We start from the raw sequence: 27,810 nt of genomic DNA, 5'->3' as shown, positions 1-27,810 counted from the left end.
TCCTTCGTGCAGCTGCAAAAGAAGACGGAAACTTGCGCCGAAGACCACCTTCAAGAACATGGTCGTCTTACGTCCGAACCGGAGGCCTCACACCCTGTGGGAACAGAAGGGCCTCTCAACACGGAGACCGGACTAAATCAGGATGAGGCGGCACCTGATGATGGTGCCAACAGTGCTGACGCTTCGGTACACGCTGGAGAGGTGTGAGAAATTGATGGAACATCTAATGTTTGTTTGAATGGAGTTATAATATTCTTTTGATTCTAATTCCTTCGGCCTTGCGCAGGACCCTGCGTCGGAATCTGCGTGGGTTACCGAAGGTATTTTGCCTGTCACTGTGAATCGCGACGACTTCCACATGACTGGTGAAACTTGGGCCAAATTTCATGCTACGCATCCTTCCGTCACTTTTGTCGATTTTTGGGTCTCAAACTTCGTAGTTACGAGAAACGCAACTGTGCTGCGAAGGCCATTTTTACCGAATTTGAACGTGATCCCGTTAGACGCGCGAAGATCTTAGCTGATCGTGCACTCCGCTGTGAAATCCGAAGAATAAAAAATAACTCATCTGTGCCATATAGTTTGCCCGAGGGTTAAAGGAACCGAAACTGGAGCCCATGGATAACGAAACCAGCTCTTTGGAGTTCACGTATCGTTTTCGACGATGAGTGCAGAAATAAATATTTGGTTCCCTGACTCAGCTCTATGTTTAGGTGCAGGGATGCCTTCGGAGGACACCCTTCGTTGGATGTTCAAGGGTATATTTGATGTTGCTGTTCGAGAAGTGATAGACGAACTTGACCATATTATTTTCGACGAAAAATATTGACTTGCATTGTAATACTGTGTTTAGTGTAGCTGTCACAAGGGGCCTTTGTTATTTGTGTGATGCCCTTTGTTGTAATAAACTTTGCATTTTTGTACGTACTGTATCACCTCGTTTGTCGCATACGCCTTCAATGGACTGTCAACATGATTAAGTACAGTACTGCTGCAAAGCGCCACCCTCCTCTGCTTAACTATGGTGCAAGGTAGTCGACGTTTCTTTTAATTGAAGAGGCATCAGCTTTCAATCATTCGAACACCCTCGGCTGTTTACTCAAATAAAGGCTTCGTTCTTGTTTATACGAATGTCTTTAGCTTTTGGGTTCCAATTGTTGGTTCGGTGCTTCGACACCGTGATTGAGTATAAAGAAGAAAAAGAGCGAAGCGCCACCCCCCTCTGCTTGATCATGGTACCAGAGCAACGAAGGTGTCTGTTCTTCCTGATTCTGCGAATTGCTTCGGCATTTTTGCACGAGAAGGCTTCATCTTTAATTTTGCGAATGCCTTCGGCATTTTAGCACGAGAGGGCTACGTCTTTAATTTTGCGAATGCCTTCTGTGTTTTAGCACGAGAGGGCTTCGTCTTTAATTTTGTGAAGTGAGGCTAAGAGGGCGTCTTGTGCTCACTTATTTCCTAGCATCAATCGTATACTGCGCGCCAATAACAACCCCTCTTCGAATAAGTGGGTAGTTGCTTCGGCAACTTCACCCCCTTGGGTACGCATTTTTCTTGGGGGATCCTTTTTTATATTTCACAGGGGATTACATACGGCCACCTCGTTAAAAACCTCACACCTTCGGTGACTTTGATGGCCACCATGAAGTCTTCCCCGTGAGAAAAAGAGCACGGGTCCTTGGATACATCTCTTTGGTACAAAAGGTGGTAGAAGAAAAAACAAAATACAAAAAATTCTCCTACGAGCCCCTTCGGTTATCATTCCTCCGGTGGCTCTTACATTTTTCATATACAAAGTATTTTTGAAGCATCTCCTTGTTCCAAGAGTATGGGTCATTGACCCCATCAAGCGTTTGAAGTCTGCAGGCCTCCGGCCTTGACATCTCCGTTACCAGGAACGGTCCTTCCCACTTACTGTTCATATTGTTCTACATTTTGCCCTTCGGAAGTCGACGAAGGACAAGATCGCCTTCCTTTATTTCTCTTGGCTTCACTTTCTTGTTCTTCCACCTTCGGGTTTCATCTTGATACTTGTTTAGGTTCGCGCTGCTTGCAACTTCACTGTTTCGATTGTATCCACTGTTGGTGCCATGTCTTCATGCTTAACGTTCTCCGTTCTCCAAGAACGAAACTTAATCTCTTCGGGTGTCATGGCCTCTTCGCCATACAATAGCTTGAAAGGTGAAGACTGCGTTGTTCTTGATTTGATAGTGTTATGCGACCAGATGACCTTCGGCAACTTATCTACCCACTTGCCTCTCAGCTGCTCCATGATGTTCTTCTTGATGCCTGTGAAAATAATGCCATTGGCCCTCTCAACTACTCCGTTGGATTGCGGGTGGTACACCTAAGCAAAACATAGCTTCGTCCCCAACTGTTCACAAAAACTTATGAATGCCGCCCAATCGAACTGCTTGCCATTGTCAACTGTTACTTCCCTTGGGACTCCGAAGCTGTCGGTATTTTACTGCTACGCCCACCGAGGGATACCCCAAGGTGGTGAGTTTGTAGGTAGGGTGTCGCTGAGATCAGGAACTCGAAGGTGCAAAGAAACACAAGGTTTTAGACAGGTTCGGGCCGTTGAGAGTGTAATACCCTACGTCCTGTGTGGTTTGTATTGTCTTTGATGATGATTCTCCCCGAGAGGGTCCCTGTCTGCCCTTATATAGTCTAGGGGGACAGGTTTACATGGAAGTTCTAGTTGGATACAAACCCAGAAGTCCTACCTAGTACTTCTCGGGTAGTTTCCTACCGTGTCCGACTAGTTTCACTACTGTACGAGTAATCCTACTGCATTACGAGCAGTTACAACAGATGTAGAGCGTGGGCCATGTCCCATCCCGTATCCTAGGAGAAGTGTGCCACGTGGACAGTCCCGTGTGCCCGGGTCTGACAAGCCCCCGAGCTCTTCATAGCCGAGTACTGCAGTCGTCCGCGTACTTCTAAAATCATCTTCGAGTTCTCCCAAATTTTGTCCTGAAGGTGTCCTTCGAGTACTTCCTTGGCTGCATCGAGGCTGTGAGGTGCTCATGCCCCAAATAGTTGTCCAGTCTTCTTTATATGGGTGCGATTAAATTCGCACTCCATATGGAGTAGCCTCCAAGCCTTAGGTTGACTCGTAGAATCAGGCTGAGGATCAATTTAACCTTGAGTCTTCTGTCCTTATCTTTCAGCGGATTTGAAAAATAAGTCGCTGATGATACGTGTCCCGCAGCCCCCAAGCCTTACATCGAAATCTCTAAGTTTTGGAATAAAGGGTCCAAAGAGTCGTGGCATGCAATATATGATAGTAAAGATTTGACGGTGAACATGGGCAAATTAGTGTAGTAAATTTGAAATCCTCTTTTTTCAGGATGAGTTCCGTGAAAAAATGGTTAAACAAATGACATCCCAAAAAACACCCAAAATTACCTCTCAAATCAACTTTTGTGCCCTGAGCCAATGACTAAGTAAGTGCTCTAGATAATAAATTGAACAAACCTCTTATTTCGGAATAAAATCTCTGAAATAATGGTTAACAAATATCTACCCAAGATAACTCTTAAAAAGCCTCTTGGATTGGGTATTGTCGAGTAGGGGTACAATGTCCAGTGTTGAAACATGAGAGCTGTCCGTTGAGGCACGCTGAGTGCCTTGTCTCATCAAACCCCCGAGCCAGGTGCCAGATGACTAGCATAAAGTAGTCATAGTAGAACGGTGGTGCTAGCCCCCGAGCCCAGGCATTGGGCAAGTAGCCGCTAGAGCTTGAACTGTCGATGAAGCTATCTAGTCGGAGTCGGTCCCGACTAGGATTGTAGTCAAAACAAGTAGTCGAAGTAGTCGAACATGTGCAAAGCTAGTCGTAAACTAGTGAACTTCTTATCAGGGGAGCGAGGCTCCTTCAATAACATAGTGTACAAGTTGAAAACAAGTAACATGTTACTGGAAATAAGGGAGCGAGGCCCCTTCAGCAAACTTGCGTGTAGTACCGGTCGTAAACCAGTAAAACAACGTTGTACTGGAAATATGAGCGCAAAGGTCCTTCAGTAACCCCAGAGACTAGTCGAAAACTAGTAATTAGTTACTGGAAGTATGGAGAGAGGCCCCTTCAGCAAACTTGCGCGTAGTACCAGTCGTAAACCGGTAAAATGGAGTTGTAGTGGAAGTATCCATCTCCAGGCATCAATAAAAGATGTCCTCAGTTGATCAAGGATGAAAACGACGTAGATGCTCAATATTCCAAGAATTTGATACCTCCTGACCATCAGGGTACTGTAAGCGATAAGATCCAGGGTCCGTAACCTTGTGCACAATAAAAGATCCTCCCACCGTGAATTAAGCTTATGTAGCCCAGTATCATCCTGGATTCATCGAAGAACCATATCTCCAACACTGTAAGAGCGTCGTTGAACGTCTCTCGTGGTGACGACGAACTCCTTGTAAGTAGCTGGCCGACTAGAACAATACGTTGCATCGGATTTCCTCTGCTAAGTCAAACTCGAGATGTCTTGCAGTATCATCCTTGCCTTCTTCAAATATTTCCAGTTGTGGAGACTTCCACATCATATCAGCTGGTAATATAGCTTCCGACCCGTATAGCTTTGCTTGGTTGTGTGCGAAGCCCCCAGGCTACTGATGAGATCTCATTAATCCACTTGCTGCACTTTTTGTTGTTCTCGTCGTAGAGTCTTTTCTTTAATCCATCAAGAATCAAGCCGTTGGTGTGCTCAACCTGGCCATTGGCCCGCGGATGAGCCACCAAAACATATTTGACTTCAATAGAGCTGCATTCACAAAAATCCTAGAACTGATGCGAGTGGACATTAGATCCCAAATCTGTGATGATGGTGTTGGGGAAGCCAAAGTGGTGTAAGATGTCACAGATAAAAGTAACCACTCGATCCGCAATGAGCGTTGCGATTGGTTTATACTCGATCCACTTGGTAAACTTATCGATGGCCATCAACACGTGTGTGAAACCTCCTGGTGCAGTTGTTAAGGGCCCTATCATATCCAGGCCCCAGCATGCAAACGGCCATGAAGGTGGTATGGTGATGAGGTTATGAGTCGGAACACGGGGCTGTTTGCTAGAGAATTGGCAGTTGGTGCACCGGCGAACGAGTGCTTCGGCATCTGCCAAAGCAGTCGGCCAGTAGAAACCAGATTGAAACGCCTTGCCGACTAGTGTGCGAGAAGCTGCGTGGTTCCCGCACACGCTTTCGTGAATCTCTCGGAGTATCTCTTTACCCTCCTCCATGCTGACACACTTCATGAGTATGCATCATGCTGATCCACGCACAGATTGCCCCCAGCTAGAACATACCCTTTGCTGCGCCATAGGATGCGAGTAGCTTCAGTGCTTTTTGGTCGACGCTAGGGGGTAGTTTGTGCTGCTGGATGTAGTCGATGAAGGCCACCCTCCAGTCGACCTCGATCGTCAAGACCTCTCGGTCAGGTTTCTTGGGACCCTAAGTGATGGAACTTGAGTCTGGTGCTCTGATGGAAGGATGATGCAACTCGTGAACAAAAACTCCCGGTGTGACATTAGCTCGATCAAAACCCAGTTTGGAGAGCACATCCGCGCCCACATTGTTGTCTCGAACCACATGGTGAATTTTCAGCCCCGAGAACTTTTGCTCGAGCTTGCATATTTCCATAATGTAGGTGTCCATGGTGTCCTTGTGATGTCCCACTCCTTGTTGACTTGTTGAACCACCAGTAAGGAGTCACCGTAGATGAGTAGTCGCTTGATGCCCAAGGAGACTTTTAGGCGTAGCCCGTGCAATAATTCCTCATACTTGGCTTCGTTGTTGGAGACCTTGAATAGTATTTAAAGCACGTACTTGAGTTGTTCTCCTCTTGGGCTGATGAAAAGTACTACCGCACCACCACCACCGGGCTTGAGTGAGCCGTCAAAGTACATGACCCAATGCTCTGGCCGGTTGGTTGGGGCTTCCACTTGGTTTTTTCAACACTCCACCATGAAATCGACTAGTGCCTGTGACTTGATGGCTGTCTGGGGTTTGAAGTCGAGTGTAAGGGCTCCCAGCTCCATGGCCCACTTGGAGATGTGCCCGGTAGCGTCCCGATTGTGGAGGATATCCGCCAATGCGAAGTGGGAGATCACCAGGATATTGCATGCATCGAAGTAGTGGCGAAGTTTTCTGGAAGTGATGAGTATGCCATAAAGTATTTTCTGAATCGTTGGGTAACGAACCTTAGATTCAGACAGGACTTTGCTGATGAAGTAAATTAGTCACTACACCCTGAAGGCGTGGCCTTCTTCCTGTCGTTCCACTATGATTGCCGTACTGATGACGTGAGTAGTTGTGGCGATGTAGAGTAGCAGGTTTTCACCTGGTTGGGGAGCCGTCAGGATGGGTGGTGACTACAAGTGGTGCTTGAGATCTTGCAGCGTCTGGTTTGCCTCCTCGGTCCATTTGAACTTGTCGTGGAGCTTGAGAAATTTGAAGAAGGGTTGTCCCCTTTCTCCAAGTCGGGAGATGAATCGATTCAACGCTGCCATGCGGCCTGTGAGCTTCTGGACGTCCTTGATCATTCTTGGAGTGTCCATGGCTGTGATGGCATTGATCTTCTCCGGGTTTGCTTCAATTCCTTGGTGGCTAACAAAGAACCCAAGTAATTTTTCTTGTGGCACACTAAAGACGCACTTCGTCGAGTTAAGCTTCCATCAAAACCGTCGCAAGCTGTTGAATGTCTCCTCGAGTTCAGTGGTGAACTTGTTGTGGGATCTGGTCTTGATGACCACGTCATCCACGTAAGCTTCAACTTTGCGGTGTAGCTAGTTCGCGAGGCATAGTTGGATGGCCCGTTGGTAGGTGGCTGTTGCGTTCTTCAACCCGAATGACATTGTAGTGTAAGCGTATGCTCCAAAGGGGTTGATGAACGCCATTTTGATCTGATCTTCCTCTTTGAGAGCTATCTGTTGCTAGCCCGAGTAGCAGTCGAGGAAGGAGAGCAAGACGCAACCAGCCGTAGAGTTGATGACTTGGTCGATGCGTGGGAGCGCGAAGGGGTCCTTCGGGCAGTGCTTATTGAGATCAGTATAATCCACACACATCCTCCATTCATTATTATTCTTTTTCAATACAAGTATAGGGTTAGCTAACCATTTGGGGTGGTACACTTCTTTAATAAAACCAGCCGCGAGTAGTTTTCCTAGCTCTTTCTTGATGGCCTCCCTCTTGTTGGGGGCAAAGCATCGTAGTCGTTGCTTCTTCGGATGGGCTTTAGGGTTGACTTTTAGGCAATGCTCAATCAACTCCTTGGGCACCTCTGGCATATCCGCTGGATTCCATGCGAATATGTCCCGGTTAGCCCTAAGGAAGTTGATGAGCACGCTTTCCTATTTGTCGCCTAAGCCGCCCCCGATCAAAGCAGTCTTGGACGGATTGCCCTCTTGCAGCTGGATGGCCTTGATGCCGACGTTGCTAGGGTTGGGTTTAACCCTCGACTAGCTGGGCCGCTGGTTGGAGATCTCCATCTCTGTGTTGGTCAGTTTCAGCGCGGCAGCGAGTACTTCTGCAGACGGCTTCGGCACGCGTGAAGTCGTGGCGTACTCGATCGCCTCCTGGTCGCAGTCGTACAACTTCTTCAGGTCGCCACAGAGTGTGAGTGCGCCTGTCTTGCCTGGCATATTGAGTAGCAGGTAGACATAGTGGGGCACGACCATGAATTTGGCTAGTGCCGGTCTGCCAAGGATGGCATGGTATGACGAGTCGAAATCCTCCACCTCAAACTTGCTGTACTCGGTGCGGTAGTTGTCTTTCGTCCCAAAGGTGACTGGCAGGACCACTGACCCGAGTGTGTAGCTGCGTTACCCAGGACGATGCTGTAGAAAGGGGCTTTGCTGGGAGTGAGCATGTTGGAGATGTCCAGTCCCATTTTCTTCAGAGTACTCATGCAAAGCGAGTTGAGGCCGCTCCTGCCGTCGATGAGTACTCGGGTGAGATGTAAGCCCACCACGACAGGGTCTAGGACGAGAGGGAATTTTCCCGGCTCAGAGAAGCTGGTCCATTGATCATCCCTGGAAAAGGAGATCAGGACCTCGCTGTATCTCAGAGGCCTTGTCGTGGCCGGCTCCACAGAGAGTATTTCGCGCAGGGTTAACTGCTGCGCGCGCTTGGAAAGGAATCCAACGTCTCCGCTGAAGATGATGTTGATGATGTTCTTCGAATCCTGGAAGTCTTGAGCCCCGACTTGTCACCTCCTTCATCGTCCTCCTTGTCCTTTCGCTTTCCTGCTTGAGGGAGGGGTGGTGCATTGAGTGATTTGCGGATGGTGACGCACTCGAAGAGCGTGTGCCGCGACTTCAGGCATATCAGCTATTGTTTGTGCATGACTTTCTCATATTCTGAGTCATTGTTCCCCGACTTCTTGCCACGCGGGTTGCGCTCGACAGCCACGACCTCATGGCCTGACTTGCGCTTTCGGGTATTCCCCGAGTTGTTCCGCTGGCTTTTGTCGAAGTGGCCGTTGCCATTGCCTTGCTTGTCATGGTTGCGCTTGGGGAAGCAGTCATTTTTCTCGTCCTCCTGGTCAGCCCACCGTGCCATCATGTCACACAGCTCCATGGCAGTAGTCGGGTGGTTGTGACCGAAGTCGTGGTACGTGTTCTTCGAGAAGAGACCATTTTGGAAGCAACGAATGACATCCTCATCGGCGATGTTGGCGATGGTGGCACGCGTCTCAAAGAAACAGCGTGTGTAGGACCTCAGGGTCTCGTTCATCTCTTGCTTCACCTGGGACAGGTCGTGGCGAGTGCCTGCCCTGATCATGGATCCCTGGAAGTTGTCGATGAAGGCCCGCTTGAGGTCCTCCCACGAGCCGATGGAGTTTGGCTTGAGGTTTTCAAGCCACGTGAGGGGCGTGGACTCCAGAGCCACAGGGAAGTAGAGAGCTTTTGTAGAGTTGGATCCTCTGAAACTTCAATAGCAATGGAGTAGCATCAAATCCACTAGCGTGGGTCCTGCTTACCGTCGTACTTGGGATTCCGACTGGTTTGAAGTCTTTGGATAGGACTTGTCGGTGATGCTGGTGGTGATGGCGGGGAAGCGGTCACTGTCGTTGTTGTCGTGGCGCCTGCTGGTACGGTCCCTTCTCCTCGCTTCAATGACAAGCTGCGCGTCGCGGCCTTCATTAATCTTCCACCTGAGGTCGATCGTGGGGGCGTCGTGAAGGTTGGCCTCGAGTGGATCTTGGCCGTGATGCCTTGCCCCATGCTAGTTGCAAGTGGGTTGTTGTACTTCTTGTTCATTGTTGCCACGCGCGGACGGGTGGCCCTTGTTGCGCTGGTTGTTGTCGTTCCTCTGGCTACCGGGGCCTCCTCCAGGGGTGCGACTGACTAGCGTGGTATCACCATGGCGCTCAGAACTCGAGGGTTGATTCCGAGTGGAAGATACTGGATGTTGCCCGTCGAGTTGCACGAGCGCGCGCTGGGTCAAGTACTGCAGCCTTTGTATTTGAGGATTGGATGGGAGTTGTTGAGATAGGAGTGCTGCTTCTGCGATGGCGCCAATCGACGTACGGTACTCGCGATCCGCGACTGCTGCAAAAGCGTTGTTGAGATTCCTTGGTTCGCGGGCACGTGGTGTTGTTTACCTGCCGGATCCTTCGGTGCTCCTCGTCTTCATCTTGAGGAGCATCACCTGTGGGCTCGTCAGCTGAGATGTCCGCGAGTTGTTTGTTGCCGTACTGGGGGTCCAGCTCGTCGTCCTCCGCATTGCAAAGGGAGACCATGCAGACTTGACGATCCGGCGAGTGGTTAGCCCTAAGGCTGTACTCAAGTAGCTCTGTGCTACTTTCTCCTTCTTCTGTAATGGGAGAAAGGGGTCTACCCTCCTGGAAGAGTAGTTCCTGCGTGAAGGCCACAAGGTGAGATTCGTAATTGAGTAGTTCGAAGGGCTCAAAGCCCTTCCAGTACACGAAACGTCCTTGAGGTGTTGATGTGATGGTTAAACCTAGAAGGCTGCCCGAAAATGTTTCGGTGTGGCCGTCGGGTGGCAAGTGGTTTTCAAGGGCGGGGGCTGCCGGACAAGCGGTGACTCTCTCATCTCCGAGTCCTTTTTGGGTACGGCTTGAAGGTGTAGTACTGCGTGGGGAGTACGGTGGAGTCTGAGTGGGCGTCAAAAACGGTGGCCGCTCGACAAACGGTGGTGCCCACATCCAAGTTGGAGAGGGATTTAGATCGTGAGGTCTTTTCAGATCATTTTGAATCCGACCCGAATAGATCTATGCGTCACGAGTGGAAGTCGCGTTGAAAACGGACATCTTTTTTATCTGCTGGGCCAGATCGGGAAGCAACATATCGTCGAGGTTGTCGATGAAGTCATCGAGATCGCTGCTTGGAGTTGATGAAGAAGCTTCCGACTCCTTGGAGTTGGCTAGGTGACTGTTGAAGCCACCCAAACCGTTGGCGACGCAGATCCAGGAGCCGAAGATGAAGGTTGTGCCCTCATAGAGCACAACGCTGGTGAAGTTGAAGGATGCCATCGAATTCTCCGGTGGATGCTCGATGAACACCCCTACCTGGCGCACCAGCTGTCGATGTTTTACCGCCACACCCACCGAGGGATACCCCTGAGGTGGTGAATTTGTAGGTAGGATGCCGCCGAGATCAGGAACTCGAAGATGCAAAGGAACGCAAGGTTTTAGATAGGTTCGGGCCGCTTAGAGCGTAATACCCTACGTTCTGTGTGGTTTGTATTGCCTTTGATGATGATTCTCCCCGAGAGGATCCCTGTCCGCCCTTATATAGTCTGGGGGGGACAGGTTTACATGGAAGTTCTAGTCGGATACAAGCCCAGGAGTCCTACCCGAATACTTCTCGGGTAGTTTCCTACCGTGTCCGACTAGTCTAACTACTCTACGAGTAATCCTACTGCATTACGAGTAATTACAATAGTTGTAGGGCGTGGGCCATGTCCCATCCCGTATCCTGGGAGAAGTGTGCCACGTGGACAGTCCCATGTGCCCGGATCTAATAGAAGCGGCACACGATGTTCTACTAGAAGAATTTTTGCAAGGCTCCGGCTGTGATATCTCGAAGGGGCTTTGCCTCCACTCACTTGGTAAACTATTCCACTGCCACGATTGCATACTTGTAATTTCCTGGAGCCATTGGCAAAGGGCCAGCAATGTCAATGCCCCAACGTGCGAGTGGCCAGACCGGTGGTATGAGATTGACTTCGTCTAGGGAGAACTTCCTGTAGTGAACATGTTTTTGACTGTTTGGGCATGTTCTGACCACTTCGTCTGCATCAGCTACTAGCGAAGGCCAATAGAAACCCTCTCTGAATGCTTTTTCCTACCAAAGCTCTTGTGCCAATGTGAGAGGAGCACATGCCTGAGTGAATTTCATTGAGAAGTTGCTTGCCTTCGTCCTGGATATGCATTTGAGGAGTGGTGCACACACCCCCTTTCGATATAGGCCTTCACTGATGATGGTGTCGTTTCTGGCCCGAAGGGCCATCTTTTTTCTTCCTTCTCATCTTCAGGAATGAAATGTCCTCGGAGAAATGCAACTATGGTTGTTCTCCAATCCTCACTGGTGATTGCATTCACAAATTTTACTAGAGCTTCATCATTGTGAATGGAGCCATGTTTCAATGTCTCAAAGAAAACATCTGGTGGTAGTGGATTTTTCTATGTTGCTGCCTTCGCCATGCACGTGTTCGTCTGCATCAGCTATAGTGAAATCTTAGTCTAGTTGTGCTCCGTATAGCAGTTATTGTCCAAGCAGTAACAAAGATAATAATTATTCAACAAAAGTAGCATGTTCAAATCCACTAAATCTCGTCAAGGTTACCTAGAGAATTCCAAAGTGATTCCCAACAAAGACGCACCTTTATAAAGGAGCCAGGTGACACTGGGCAGGGAGAATCGACGCCTTCCTGCTCCCGTGCAGCCGCCGTTGCTAGCAGATAAGAAGTCGTCCGATGTGGAAGAACAGATGAACGGGAAGGAGAAGTAGTTGGTCCTTGTGCCGGTGACGGTGGAGCTTTTGCCTCTACATGTGTGGCTGGCCACAAGGGCCGAACGAGATGCTGCCTCCTGCCGCCGCTCCCCTCACCGCCACACCACCCATGCATAGCCAGCTCGCTATATCTTCCATGCTCCCGCCGCCGATCCCTCCTCCTCGCAAGCTCCGGCGCCGTGACACACCACCATCACCAGATCACAGGGAGCAACCTAGATCAATGGGCCTCTGCTCTTCGCGGATTTGGAACATACAAATTCGCATCAAATCGACCGATTCAGGCGAACCGCCTTGACGGTGGGGGCCTCGAATCCGATGGAATCGATGGGGCTCCGGCCACGGGCGGGCATGGTTGGGGATTGGGAGAATTAGGGGGTTGGGTGAGGAGGGGTTTGGTAGCGATCCGAGGTGGGGTGGAGGAGGGGTGTTAAAATCCTAACCCAATTCTGGAAACTTAGCATGGAATTAGAGGCCAATCACACGAAATGGAGCAGAATTAGGGGGCTCGGGGAAGGAGGGAGGAAGAACACGAGAGATAGTGGTGTAGAATTTGTCTATTTCTTTCGTTGATGGCCACAACAGCAAGCTAGAAGTATCTATTCGGTTACAATATTAGGCTCAGCCCAACTCAATTCAAAGCCCATGGGTCACATGCATTTGACCGAGACTTGCTGCTATGCTAGGCCTGACGTTATCCTCTTTTACACTCACACTGCCATCATTTTTTTTAACACTACTTTGCACTATGCTCACTTTGTGGAGATTTGATACCTTCAAATTTTACATTAGTATTGGATTCACTGGAACCGACTTTTGATTCTTTCTTCTTCTTACTCACATTAGCCACACCAAGTGGGGATGCTGCTGCTACAGATAGTTTGCGAACATCAGCCAAATTAGAAGAAGCATGTCCCATCTTTTCATCCTCTTTCTACATTGCGCTACTATCTCCAACAGCATCAGCCTTTTTCACATCTCCAGTCTTGCCAGCGATAATGTCGTGTCTATCAAAGGCTCTTGGGTGGTCAGATACACACAAAAGCTGCTTGTGATTAGTTGACTTTAACAAAACCCTGGTCTTGTTTATCAGCAGCAGACAATGAAGATTCCCTAGCAAGGGTCGATCTTGAATTTCTACTGGAAACAGTTAAGCTACATTGGCTGCCAAATGCAGATTCATCAGGGCCATCATTATCTGCAACCATCTTCAACTTTACCAGGGATAGTAAAGGCATCCCGATTTCACCTGCAGATGAATCCATATTAGACATATTGGCAACTTTAGTATTAACTGAATGGCACAAGTTCTGTTCATGTTCACCTTTGGAATCAACTGAAGCAGGTTGAGAGTTACATTTATTCGCACATGTTGATGGTCCTTAAGTATAAAATTCGACCGTCAACATCTGCATCATTCAATGCTAAATAACCACCAAACATAGGGATAGCGATTTAACTCTAACTATTTCCACAAGCTTTGGTTAGTTATGATATGTAGGCACCCATGAATAAATACCAAGGGAAAACATGCAGAAGACACAACAGAAATGCACAGAAGACCGCATCCTACATCAGACTTACAAAAAGGGCCCACATGGCAAGGCACACCGACGTTCAAAGGTGGCAAACAGACAATATCTAGAAGAGGACCCACCTATCAGCCAGCAACTCGAAGGCGGTGCCAAAGTGGGCCACCAGGGGGTCGGCGGACCCCCTAGGTCAGCCGAACCTAGCCTGGCTCCCGTCCAGGTGCACCTTGGCGGAAAGATCAATATTATCCTCTTGAAGTCGGTTTGCCATGTTTTCAAGTATAACTCCGCGCGGGAACCGCCCTTGGAGAGTATAAAAGGAGAAGAAGAGCCCTCTCACAAGACACACCACAAGAGAAGATAAGAGCTCCACACCAAGGCGAAGCCCTACCTCCGTAGTGCTTAGAAAATAGGGAGAGAGTGAGGGGTAGTTTTGGGGAAGTGCCGGCCTGTCGGCACTCTTCCCCGGCTTTGTATCTTGACGGATGCTTCCTTTCTTAAGTAAGTAGTCGTGATCTCCTATGGTAATGAGTCTCTTGGTTAAGTAAGTTTTACTCTTTACTTGCTTACGGGATCATTGTCCGCTCTTGAGCGGTTGTTTCTAGCTTAAGGACTTGATTTTTAAGACGGAGTCTGGCCGGAGCAAGACGCAATAATCGATAGCATAGACGTGGTGTCTAGGCCTGAAGTTACCTTTCTTTGCTACCCTTCCCCACAGTCTGTCGGGGTAGACGGCAGGTGGTGACAGTCCTGTCCGTCCCTTGTAGTCCCCCACGTTCGGATTGGACTAGAGCTAATAGCTGGATACGCTTGGCAGACTAGGTGTAAGCCGGTGCTCGAAGTAAGCAAATAGAGGTTGAACCTATCTTGAGCCATAGGAATCCTCTCTATCCTTGCCTACTTTACTCTTGTTTGTCCTTGGATGAAGTGGTTCGAAGGCTAGTAACTCCGTTCCCCGTGGAAATATGATACCCTTCGATACTCACGGGTGAAGTGCTACAGTAGTATCTCCATGCGCTTGCGGATTATTCTGTATATGTTAAGAAATACCAACAAGCATTTTTGTTTAAGAAATGCGTGTTGGTGCTAAGAAACGCCAACAGCACACACTTCATGGATTTCAACTTTGGCGGAAGATCCAACTATTTAGAATCCGCTACCTCATTAAAAAATTATGCATCTAAAAAAGCTAAAACCATCTATAATTTAGAATGAAGGGAGTGCATATTAGCATAGCATGTTAACAAGCACAACCAACGCATCAGTTACTCAACACGATTTCCCTGATACATTTCAGCCTACTGGCTCCAATTTCCCAGCTACAGTGAAATCTAGTCTAGTTATACTTCATATAGCAGTTATTGTTCCAGCAGTAACAAAGATAATAACGATTTAACAAAAGTAGCATGTTCAAATCCACTAAATCTCGTCAAGGTTACCTAACAAATTCCAAAGCGATTCCCAACAAAGACGCACCTTTATAAAGGAGCCAAGTGACACTAGGCGGGAAGAATCAACGCGCTCCTTCTCCCGTGCAGCCGCCGCTGCTTGGGATAAGAAGTCGTCTAAGGCGGCAGAATAGATGAATGGGAAGGAGAAGTAGTTGGTCCTTGTGCCGGTGATGGTGGAGCTTCTGCCTCTACGCGTGCAACTGGCCACATGAGCTGAACGAGACACCGCCTCCTACCGTCGCACCCCTCATCGCCGCACCACCCATGCATAGCCGGCTCGCTTATCTTCCACGCTGCCACTGCCGATCCCTCCTCCTTGCCGAGCTCCGGCGCCTCGGCGCACCACCATCACCAGATCATAAGGAGCAACCTAGATCCATGGGCCTCTGCTCTTTGCGCATCTGGAACATGCAAATTCGCATCGAATTGGCCGATTCAGGCGAACCGCCTCAATGGCGGGGCCTCAAATCCGATGGAATCGATGGGGCTCCGGCTGTAGGCTGGCACGGTTGTGGATTGGGAGTTTTAGGGGTTGGGGTCAGCGGAGTGGGCTGGGTGAGTAGGGGTTTGGTATCGATCCGAGGTGGGGTGGAGCAGGGATGTTAAAATTCTAACCCGATTCTGGAAACTCAGCATGGATTAGAGGTCAATCACACGAATTGAAGCAGAAGGAGGGAGGAAGAAGAACACGAGAGATAGAGGTGTAGGATTTGTCTATTTCTTTCATTGATGGCCACAGCCCAACTCAATTCGAAGCCCATGGGCCACATGCTGACCAAGACTTGCTGCTATGCTAGGCTTGACGTTACCCATCCGGTCGTCCCACGTATATGAGAGCGAGCTCATGAAATTGAAGGAAAACAACACGTCTTCACTCGGGAGTCGTGAAGAAAAGACATAAGAACGAAAAGGACACCTGTTTATTAGAAAAGAGGAATTGCGGATAAAGAAATTGATGTGTAAATAATGGTCTTTTTTTACGCTTGCAAATAATGGCATTTTGGGTCATATTAGCCATCTTAATTTACCCTCGTCGTAGAATAACGGCTACCAAGTATGGACCTGGCCCATTGGTATGCGGGCCTATTCGCAATTAGTATCAAGTGCTAGTGACTACAAGTCCCTATGTAAAAGAACAGAGGAGACTTGTCAAACAATAGATAGAACAAGCAACACATTATGGATTCGTCATCTTATTGCGGGATAACTATGAGCAAGTTTGTTTTTTGCGTTTTCAGCTGCAGCGGTGAGAAATGCAAAGAATCCCACCGAACGCATCGGTGGAAAGAGCTTCAACGGGTGCGGGTTTTTAACAACGTGATGTGAACACTGAGACGCGATATAGTATTTGCTTCTGCATGACGTGTATCCGTATGAAGCACTTGTACGCACTGCTGCTACGTACAATGACATTATCGTAAAGTGGGGTGTTTCTTATTATGATGAAACTTACTCAAATTTGAAGCTCGGTCTTAAAGGTATGAGCACTTGCATTTTCGCTTAATTGGCCTAGTATCTCGTTAGGATTTGTGTGCATGCATTCATAATGGTGACCGGTGAGTATACGTGTGTGTATATGAATATTCGTGTTGTAATGTATTTCACAAGAAAGAAAGTAATATTGCAGTCCACACGCTTGGAAGGGAGCAACAACTACAAAGCGGCCCATAATATGGGACACTATCATCGACCTCTAGCCCTATCCCCTCTTGTGTGCAGCCAATCCTAAATGTTGAGCTAGGGCTTCTCTGGTAGGGGAATGACATAAAAGTGGGCCCTTGGACGACATGCATACGGTGTTTAGCGTCCTTGTCAACAGGGTAGCTATGGTGGGACATGGAGATCGTCAATGCACTCACGAAGGAGACGGGGAGTGTTATGATGACTTCCTGATATTGCCAGTTTAAGGCAACAACGGATTTGACAGCGTGGTTCTAAAAGTACATCTAGACTCCTATGTGGGTTTTGGTGGACTGAATGGTAAAAGGGTTAAAGAGGCTAATGTGTTTAAAAAGGTGCATGCATGATCATGTGTTTAGTCCCACTGAAATTTTGTAAAGTGATGTGGTTCAAATATGATAAGGACCATGGGCTCAAACGAAGTATAAACAATTGGTTTGTTCTATGAAACTTGCATTTATGAAGAATTGGCAAGCGAAAGTACGAAGATACAGGATTGGGAGTGATTTGTCTACGAGGCAGCATACCATGGAGAAGGGCGAGCAAGAGGCTTGGTAACAAGTAACATATACAGTGGAGAAGAAGCGAGAATTTGATATGTCAAGGGACCTATATAAAGATAAAAGTAATCTCATATTCGAAGGCATCAACTGTTCTGATTATGTGGAGAATAATATTGATCACATTTGTTGATTTAGTCCAAAGTCACTAGATGAAGGTTGATTTGCTCAAGAAAATAAGTCAAAAGATGGTTGGAATCCTCGTGAACTGATAACAATCAATTATGGCATGTTGAAGACTCGCAAAGCTAAAATTATTGAGTTGTGTACTTTTTTATCTTAATTGTAGATATGTCATACTATCAAGAGGGATGCAATATGTGGTTCGCTAATAGTCTTTACTCAAGGTTTCCTATGTAAAATGTTGAGATACAGCTGAAAGGATCAAGATGCCTAAGAGAGAAGGTGAATTAGGCTTCTAAAAATTTTATCTTTATTCTATTAAGATATATTTCATGGTGGATTCAATAGTACTAATTTGAAGTTGAAGATATTGATATTATTTTAAATTTGACTTAGATAAAACTAAAATAACAAGTAATTATTTCATTTTTGCAAAATAAAATGGTAAATAAATTGGAATGGAACAAGTATTCCAGATTAATTTGCAGCTGCCATGCCAAGAATATATTCCTAGATAGAGACCTCACACGTCAGCCAGCCCACTCCACGATAACCTCAGTTTTCATTGAGCTATTAGATCATTCTTAGCATAAGTTTCACTTCATTATTTCCAATGCTGCCATCTCATATAGAATTGGATGAAACCCTAAATGAAATCATCTGTACAAGCACAGTTTCATCATTTGTTATTTCTTAAGGTACATGAGCTTCTTACAAACAGTGTACACAAGATTTTATCTATACTCTATACCACAAATAAAAAGAACTGTTTAGGTCTGCCACCCCGTGGTCCCTCCCCGGCGGGTAAAAAAAACACGCACCCCACACCTCCCTCGACCCCACTCGCGAGCCGAGCAGTTTCCAGCTCGCGCTCGCCGAAGCCGCCGCTCCGGCGTCCCCCATGCGCTCGGCGCCGCCGCCGCCGCTCGCGCCTCTCACCCCCATTCGCGAGGCGCCTTCACCGTCACCCCCAGTCGAGTCTCTCTCTCCCCGTTCGCTGGCTCGCCTTCACCCGCGGTCTCTCCCCCCGCTCGCCTCTCCCCGGCTCGCCGGCTCGCCTTCACTCCGGCCTCGCGAGCCGCCTCCGCGCCGCCAACGAAGGCTCCTTCGCGCCGACGACGAGCAGGGGGGCACGCTGCTCTCTCCCAACCCGCGGGCGGCTCCGGGCTCCCCGGCGTCGTCGTTTCCGCGAGCCACCTCCGCTCCGCCGACGAAGGCCCGCCGCGCCTCTCTCCCCCAACCCCCCGCCGGCCCTCGCTCTCCGGCGTCGCGAGGTGCCACACCCCCAACCTGCGGCCGCGGCCCTCGCTCTCCGGCCTCGCGTGGTCTTCCACGTCGCCGAGCACGCCGGGGTCACGCTGGCGGGGCTGATCGCAGATGGCCGGAACCTCTCGCGGTTCCTGCGGAACGAGTGTATCAACCACTCCGAGGCGCCGCTACCCGTCTCCAGGCTCGCGCTCAGGCTCGCCGACAAGGCGCAGGTCCGTTCCTCCCGATGCGCATCTCGATCGTGATCCCTTTTTCGTTATGGGAACCTGCATAGATAGTGAAAAGTTATGATTGCCGTACGAGTCAGGATCTGATGTGCCGTCTCCTGATGCTCTTCATGTCTGTCTGAAGTCTGAACTTCTCCCTCCCCATCTTCACCTGGTGACTTAATATGTCATTCTGATTGTAGTTGAGGACTTTGCTAGGTATGGTCCTGTGTGTGTTCACGACTCCAGGTCGAGAGGTGCTTAACTGCTTAAATCCAACTGCAGACATCAGCTAGATGTGGTATTAGGCTTTGCTAATGTTGTTGAATTTGGTAAGGTCATTAACATGAAGCTTGCTTGGCAAAGAGGCTCAGGTGTCTTGACCCTCTGAATGAGCTCAAATATGTAGCCAGCAAGGTCCTGTGCAAAGGCAATAACATTCAATTCTCCCTTAAGCGCCAAGTTTTGTACACCTTGATAGTTAATTAACATGCTCGGTTGGCCTCTGAAGGTTAGCCCTGATGTGTTGATCTTGTTTAGTAAATTACCTTAAGAGTAGCACTGTAGAAGATGTCCTGAGACGCTCTAGAATGGACTATTTTTTGACCTGAGCTACATGCCTAGGATATTGTTTCTGTTCTAAAGTTCTATTTACAATGAATGTTCAAAAAGTTATTGTTTTGGATTTGGCTGGAAGTTACTACTACAGTATTCATGCCTCTATTCGAATGCCATATCTATGAAGCAATCTATATTGATAGATAGCCAGCTCTTCCTAGAGTACTATGGATTGACATAGAAAAAATTCTAACATCCAGAAATAGGTTGATTATTGGAGCAATCAAACAATATCAAGTGTGACAGTAGTTAACATTATACAATCTTCTCTGATAGATGACATGAGTAGTTCCTTTTACTATCAGCTCACAATCAAATGGCAGCAACAAATACTTTTCTAATTTTATATCTGAGGACGCCATTTGCAGTTTTCCTTATTGCCATTTTGTCGAGCAGCTCGAGGTTGTCCAGAAATATGCCTTTGTTGTTGAAATCATCGTGCAGCAAAGCTCCGTAGAACAGCATGACGGTAGAAGAGGTGCAATGACTGGGTGTAGTAAGTCTCCTTGAACACGAGCAGCAGCGCATGAGAGAGGTTAAATGCACAACAATCTGTTACACCAAATTGTTGGAGTGTTGGACACCAGATTTTCTTCGTAGGGGGATGACGGTGCGCTGGAGAGCTAAAAGCTGCGGGAGAATGAGCGTATGGTATCCAGCCTCATCTGATTCGAGTATGCGACGCATACTGCACGGCAGCTCCATGGACCCTGCCAGCGCGAAACGACCACGCACACTACTGTTTACAAATAATTTTAGGATATGTTAAGTTATTTTTTCTGCTGCTTGTTCTAAAATGGTGTGTATTTGGCAAACCTATGGTCTTACTGTACTATAATGATGGCATATATGCTGTTGCCTTGCAATGGCCTTTATAGCGGCAAATCCCAATTCAGCACCACATAATCAACAATCCAATATCTATTTATATGAGTATACTCCCTGTTATGTTTCATATGCTCATTTTTTTTCTTTATCATCCTTTTGCACTTATTCACAATGAACTACCTGAACTTGCTTGCAACATGTCTGTATGGTTTCTTCAGAAAGTAGCATACTTGCATATAGGTGAGCAATTTAAGCCTGATGCTATATTCAGGCTATTGCATATTTTCACTTATTGCAGGAGGCGATAGGAGTGCAATTTGTTCTTTTGGTTTTATTGTGCAAGTCTTTCAAACAAATTAAAGGATTATTTCTGCTGTTTTGATTACACAATTGAGTAAATGCCTCTGCTCAACTTTGTCATGGTCAACATTATGTTCTCGAGTCCAATAATTCTGAAACTTGAGAGTTTAATATGTACCCCTTTTCCTCTTTTATTTTCCCCCGGAAGTGCCTTGTTCTCTCAATGCCATGATGCAGTTACATGGCATTGTTGACATTTGTGACATGAGAACACTAGCTGCATGAAGTATTTGTCACAACCAAGCTGTATTCTCTGAAATAGTTTGAGATTTCAGTATTTCATGGTTAAGCGGTAAAATGATATGTGTATTAGCAGATTTGGTAAATTTAAATACCCTTTTTCAAACAAAAGGAAAAGTCCCCTGCTTTTGAAGAAAGCATACAGGGTTTTTTGTACAACTGTCCAACTGGGGATGACAGTTTTAAGTAATGCACCAAGTGCTGCGATACTTCAGCCTGCTAATTGATATTAAAAAACAGACAATTAAATGTGAATTAGGGTTCACATTAGGTCCATTGGATAGAAAGTGTTACCTGCAACCCTAAATCAAATGTGTGTGAACCTAAGAAGCTGAAAGTTTGCTGTTATTTTATCAGCATACTGCAAGTCAGAGACTAACATGTTCAGTGATTGGACTATTGCTAGGGAGGGCACGCAGAAAATGATGCTGGACGTGATAACCGCGTGAGGGAAAAATCATCTTCATCTTGATCTTTTCAGGTAATTTGTCTTTCCTCGTGCTCCTTACTCCCTGCTTGATCCATAGTTGTATATATATATGGAAAACATTCAGAATTATCAAATAGCAAGCAGAACATGTTTGCACATGTTGTGAACAACCAAGCAACACATTCAGCGGCCTGCAGTTACCATGAGAAGATATTATCCGGAAGTCTCATCAGTTGTTAGGTTTGGATAGTTAGTTGATAATTCTTATCAGATGTTTCTGTGTAGTGCTTAATCCCTGGATTGGGGGTGAATTAATTAGGATAAGATGGCAAGACTTATTTCTGCACACTTTTAAGTCAGTGTTTCAGCTCAATTTTGGTTATCAGGCAGCATGTCAGTGATTTTAATGCAAACGGATGGATAGTTTAGATTTAGTTCGGTAGAGTTTTTCATATGATCTGCTCTCATTTGTCTACTGTACTGCTTGTCCTGCCTTCGCATATGCATGTTTTGCACTATGATATGTTTCTGTCAGCTTCATTGCAGCATAGGTGCCATGCCCTTTTTCCCCTCAATTCAGTATGACAGGCAGGATGCAGGTTATTTTGATGCAAATGATTTGATAACTTAAATTCAGTTCGGAAGAGTTTTTCAAGTGATTTGTTCACATTTATCTGCTATACTGTGTATCTTGCCATCCTATATGCGTGTTTTGCTCTCCGAGAAGTTTCTGATAGCTGAATAATTAGTGTAGGATACATGCCATGCCTTTATTCTTGAAATTGAAAGTTCAAGGTTTCTATTTATTTAGCTTCTCCTATTGTGCTATATATCTGTAGTCCACCACGGTGTAGTTAATAACATATTTAAAAATTGAGTGTATGCAGAATTGAATGTTTGTAGAATCGTTCTTGACTGGCAGTTTACTATTTGAGAATATTTGTGTAGTGGTACATCAGGATTGCACATATTTGAATGAAGTTCAGTTCTGAATCAATTAGTGCAATAGTACAGAATCATCCTATGCCTGTTTTATGAGTTTTTGACATGTTTTTCCATGATAATTCCTATGCTTGTTTTTTGAGCTCTACATGTTTTCCCATGATAGATCATGACTAAATATTATTTATATTAAAAAAAACTTGCAGTTTGTGCTGAGTTCTTTGATTCATGGCTTATCTGTTTTCTTTTACTCATGCCTTCTGCTGGTTGCAGCTCGGTAAATTGTCATGGTCTAAGTAATCCTTTGATACATTTGATATTATATCAGGCACTTTGAACTGAATGTGCCACAGTCTATATTTTTCATGAAAATGACTGGTGTATGGCATTTGCAGCTCTTAACAAGGACTGGCCCATCACATTACATCCAGATATTGGAGGAGCAACTACTGTAAGTTTACTACAGTAATAAAAACCTTATGGTTCAAGCAAAGTCATTAAAATATTTGCATCTTTAGCGCTCATTGTGCTTGGTTGTTATGTATTTATCAGAACCATAAAAAGGATCCCATGGAAACAAATCGTTCTTGCACTCCATTTGGAGATTTGACAAACCACACTAATGGAGTTAACTTTTCAATAAACATGATATGGCGGATTGATTGCATTAGAAAAATAGATGCACTTAGCATATAGGTTGTGCTATTTACAACGCAGGGGCTGAGAGTGTACCCAATTCACTGTCGGCAAACAATAATAATAAGCAACGTAAGCGGGAAAGGGAAAGAGCAAGGTATGCAACAATGTCTCAGGAAGAGAAGAATGCAAAAAATCAGAGGAGACGTGAAGCGCGTCAGAAAAAAAGGTGCTGGATGCATTACATATTTCTGGTGCTACAGTCAAACTGAGGAAGGAGTCTGGTCATTGGATGCATTACATGCATTTTTTCCTTTCTTTTTTGTTGTCCTTTTGTAGTTATTCAGTTCATGTTGTTGTGTGGAAGTAACAGCACTAATGCAGATAAAAGCTCTTTTAACTTAGTGTGTGGCAGGATAGCAACAAAATAGCTCATATGTAGGAACTGCTTTGATGTTCTGTTGTTGTGGTTGTATCAGCAATAAAATGGCTTCTTTGCCTTCCGCTAGATTAAGTTTTGGTTGCATGCTAATTCGTGGGGAATCTCAGGATGCCGATCATAAGCCCCTTGCATCATTTTCACCTCCAAATTTAGGGTGTTTTGTGCTATAGGCCTTCGTCAGTTTGGATGTCACTCATTCATTTCTGTGTAATCAGTTCATCTCCACTTCCATATGCCCGCTTCATTTATTTCTTGGCCATCCAGATATTTTGCAGCTCCTGACCAATGACCAGACTCTAGAGCAATTAGTTGCACCTTTTAATACTTCAATCTGCTTCATGCCATGAACTTATGTATTTTTACTTGTATTTACTATAGTGCGCGGCTAACTTTGGTTTTTGATTATGTGTGGTTTACAGAATATCAGAATCCAATGGAAACAAATGGTTCTCCTGCTCCATTTGGCGATTTGACAAACCACACTAATGGAGGTAACTAATGAATACACATGATACAAGGGATTACTTGAATTAAAAATATAGACGCACTGACTATATACGTTCTGCTATTTAAACTGCAGGGGCTGAGAGTGAATCCAATTTACAGTCAGCAAACAATAGTACTGAGCATCGTAAGCGGGAAAGGGAAAGAACAAGGTATGCAACAATGTCTCAGGAAGAGAAGAATGTAAGAAATCTGAGGAACTGTGAAGTGCGTCAGAAAAATAAAGATGCTAGATGCATGTCATTTTTGTGGTGTTACAGATACATTACATGTAATCTGGATGGGTCAATATTTCAGGGTTGTTGCAAATTAGCTGGATCTTTTAATACTTTGATTTGCTTCGTAACATTAACTCATGTATATCTACTTTGGTTTTGGAGTTTGTGTGGTTCTCATAATATCAGGAAAAGAATACCATGCCAATTAGAGTTTCTGGAACTCTATTTGATGGTGCAATTTTTAGTTGGACTTTTACTACCTTTTGTTCTTATATTTGTACAAACTATTTGTAGAGGACTCTGGTGCATTGAACGATGAAAATGTTGATCCTGATAAAAGTAATGACCGCTTCCATATCAACAATTCATATCAACCTCTCGATGCTGACAATCATGACCAATCCTTCCAATCACCAGATCTAGGTGACAAGCGTGCTGCCGAACTGTCTCCTGAAGTCTCTGGTAAAACCAGAAAAAACCTTGATTCTGTATCTCATATTATGACAAGAAAGTCAAAGAGCACGTATCAAAGAGAGTGGTACAAAAGACTGACCCCAGAGCAAAAGAAAGCTAGAAATCAGCGCGAGAAGATGGCATGGTTGGAGGGGAAGAGAGTGCAAAAGAAGACGAAATGAGTCGAGAAATAACAGACTGCACCCACGCTCCATCGCCATGGAGAATCCACGTTATATCCCTAAAAGTTTGCATCCAACTAAGAATAGTGCAGAAGTAAGCGCTGCTGATTGGACTATACCCGAGTTGACCAGGATGCCAGTCTACATACAACTACTTGAAGAACACGCACCTGATCTCGAGGCTCCAGATTTGCTTGCTGGCCGCTTAACCCATAGGCATCATGTCACACACGGAGAAAGACATTCATTATTAACGCGTCGGAATTGACAGTTTGCGTCAAACATGGCAAGAAAAGTCAGTCGGACAGTACAGGAAGATCAAGGCATTTATGAAGATAACGAAGAAGAAGAGAGTTTATCACAACCCCCGACTCAATCAGATGTTATTAATAATAGTAGTTATAGTTACTACATAATTTATATTGATACGTCTATTATAACTTAAAATCTACCTTAATCAGAAATCGTGTTATATGTTTCACATATAGTCTTGATCAGAACCAACCAAAATATGCAGCGGCTCCAACATGTACAAATGTTATAGATGATGGTAATTTCCTTATATTAAAATATTATTTGGTACACCCATGATGCCATCCATTTCATTGACTTGTGTGCCTACCTCACAGCCGAGGATGATTGTGATGAGGACGTGATATTTGAGGAGGACGAAGAAGAGTTTGAAGGATACCTCTTCGCAAGCCAAGGTACTTATATGAAGATAAATTCCAAGATGCTTTCATATCATCACTAACTATGTCTAACATGTTACTGTTTAAATACTCCACTTTAGATGATGAAACCGAAGAGGAAGTCATACTCAACGATGCAGATGATGACTCTGGTTCTATCCCAGATGTACCAGATCCATATGATGCAATGTATGCTAATACATGTTGAGAACTGCCCACATTGCAATGCCAAGAAGTTTGAGTCAGAGCCCCCTGGATGCTGTTGTCGCAGTGGGAAGATTAAGCTATCTACACCTGATACACCACCCGAGCTCATGAGGCTGTGGTCAAGTTCAGATGCTGATGCTAGGCACTTTCGTGCGAATATCCGATATTTCAATGGGCATTTCTCATTCACTTCACTGTATTGTTAGCTCGAATGTGTCACCACCAATATAAGGACCGCTGGGGTATACACATTTCGTGCGCATGGCCAAATTTACCATAACATTAGATCATTTGGTAAAGATGGTATGGAGCCTAGACACCTTGAACTTTACTTCTACGATGACGACCCCAGGCTTGAGTATCGGTACCACAAGTGCCGGGAAAAGAGCTTAGAGATGGATAGGGAGGTGATTCAGAAGTTGGTCAACATCATGCGTGGCAACTCGTACTCTGAACATCTTAGGAGTATGGGGCAGAATGACAATCTTGTAGACTATCACATGGCATTGAACCTTGACCAGCGATTAGACCAGAGAACATATAACATACCGATCATATCAGAACTAGCCGTTGTATGGATAGAAGGGAGCGAACGTCGAGGTCAATTTGAGCATAGTGTTGTCCTGCATGGGAAGGATAAGTCTATACATGGCATCCTGTCATATCATGGGTGCTACAACGCACTTTCGTACCCTCTGTTCTTCCCAAGAGGTGAACTTGGGTGGCACAACATGATTCCAAAGGCTCGTGTTACTATGGAAGAAGTAATCGTCGCTCGTGAGATACGCAGGCAACATGCTCAGGGTAATAGTGATGATGATCTAGGTAATTTGTTTTGACGTAACTCATGCAGTGCACCTCGTAGAACGTACAATCATGCTCACTAATACAATGTTCTTGTATGTATAGGAATGCTGGAAATACATGTGTGTCTGTACGTGATTACTACTGCTACAAATTTTAGATGCGGCTAGGAATATTTAACACAATACTGCATGGCAAGCATCTTTTCGAGCAGTTTGCTGTGGACACATACACCAAGATCGAGAGCTCTCGTTTAGACTACATTCGTAACAACCAGGATGAGATAAGGGATGATCTAAACCAAGGTCTTGTTGACATCCTTCATGCTGGCAAGGGTTGAGGAGATGTAGTTGGCAAGCGTACTGTGCTAGGTACGTCATTTATTGGAGGCTCTCGGGATATGAGGCGGCGGTACATGGACGCTATGGCATTGGTGTGGAAGTATGGAAGACCTAATATATTTCTAATGATGAACTGCAACCCTAATTGGGATGAGATCAAGAGTGAACTTTACCCAGACACCACAAGATCGCCTACATCTCGTTACCCAGGTCTTCAAGGCAAAACTTGAGGAACTGAAGATAAGGTTGCTCAAAGATAACATCCTTGGAGAGGTCCAAGCCTATGTATATGTTGTTGAGTTCAAGAAGAGGGGATTACCGCATGCCTATTGGCTGCTTAATGCACAGGAATTTCAAACTCATGTGCCCCGAGCAGTATGACCTTCTTATATTAGCCGAGCTACCAAATAAGAAGAAGTACCCGGAGCTGTACAAGATGGTCACCAAGCATATGATGCATGGCCCATGCGGTTTGCTAAATATGAATTGCCTATGCACGAAGGGTCGTTGTTCATGCAAGAACCGTTACCCACGCCCTTTCTGCAAGGCCACCTCACAGGGCAAGGATTCTTATCCCATTTATAGGTGACGTGATGACGGGCGTAAGGAAAAAATTTGGGGCCATGAGCTGGACAATCAATGGGTTGTCCCTTACAACCCCTACCTACTGCGGTTGTTCAACTGCCACATCAATGTTGAGGCATGCGGGAGCATTAAGTTTGTGAAATATTTGTTCAAATACATACAAGGGATATGACCGGGCGTCCGTGGCTGTGAGGGAGGCCGACAAGGCAGATGAAAAAGAAACATCGATGAGATCAAGCAGTATAGGGACACCAGGTGGGTTACTCCTCCAGAAGTGTTGTGGAGGATATATGGCTTTGACTTGAGTAAGGTCCATCCACCTGTAAAGCAATTGCAGCTTCATCTACCCGACATGCACATGGTCTCATTCCATCAACGCCAGAATATCAAAGACGTGGTTAACCGTCCAGGGGCCGAACAGTCAATGCTAACGGCATACTTCAAGGCAAATAGGTTACACGAGAATGCACATGGAATCCTCTACCATGACTTTCCTGAGTATTTTACTTGGCAATCTAATGGAAAATTCTGGC

At 45.9% G+C, this 27,810-nt stretch overlaps 1 protein-coding gene and 1 long non-coding RNA gene across 2 annotated transcripts; one reads left to right on the top strand and one right to left on the bottom strand.

The window, feature by feature from the left end:
* Positions 1 to 12,534: 12,534 nt before the first annotated feature.
* LOC112876191 lies at positions 12,535 to 15,448 on the bottom strand. The gene is made up of 2 exons (XR_003225270.1): positions 14,983 to 15,448; positions 12,535 to 13,223 (listed from the first exon to the last, which is right to left on the bottom strand). It is a non-coding gene; the product is annotated as an uncharacterized LOC112876191 (long non-coding RNA).
* A 2,702-nt stretch (positions 15,449 to 18,150) lies between these two features.
* Positions 18,151 to 24,332, top strand: LOC112873151. The gene is made up of 7 exons (XM_025936169.1): positions 18,151 to 18,801; positions 21,248 to 21,322; positions 21,807 to 21,870; positions 22,609 to 22,664; positions 22,931 to 23,078; positions 23,711 to 23,782; positions 23,872 to 24,332. Exons 3-7 carry the CDS (start codon positions 21,828 to 21,830, stop codon positions 24,330 to 24,332), a joined length of 780 nt encoding a protein of 259 aa, XP_025791954.1. The 5' UTR covers positions 18,151 to 18,801; positions 21,248 to 21,322; positions 21,807 to 21,827.
* Positions 24,333 to 27,810: the final 3,478 nt, after the last annotated feature.

Source organism: Panicum hallii, chromosome 9 (assembly GCF_002211085.1).
Source record: "Panicum hallii strain FIL2 chromosome 9, PHallii_v3.1, whole genome shotgun sequence".
NCBI lineage: Eukaryota > Viridiplantae > Streptophyta > Magnoliopsida > Poales > Poaceae > Panicum > Panicum hallii.
This window is presented reverse-complemented; position numbering and strand designations above follow the sequence as displayed.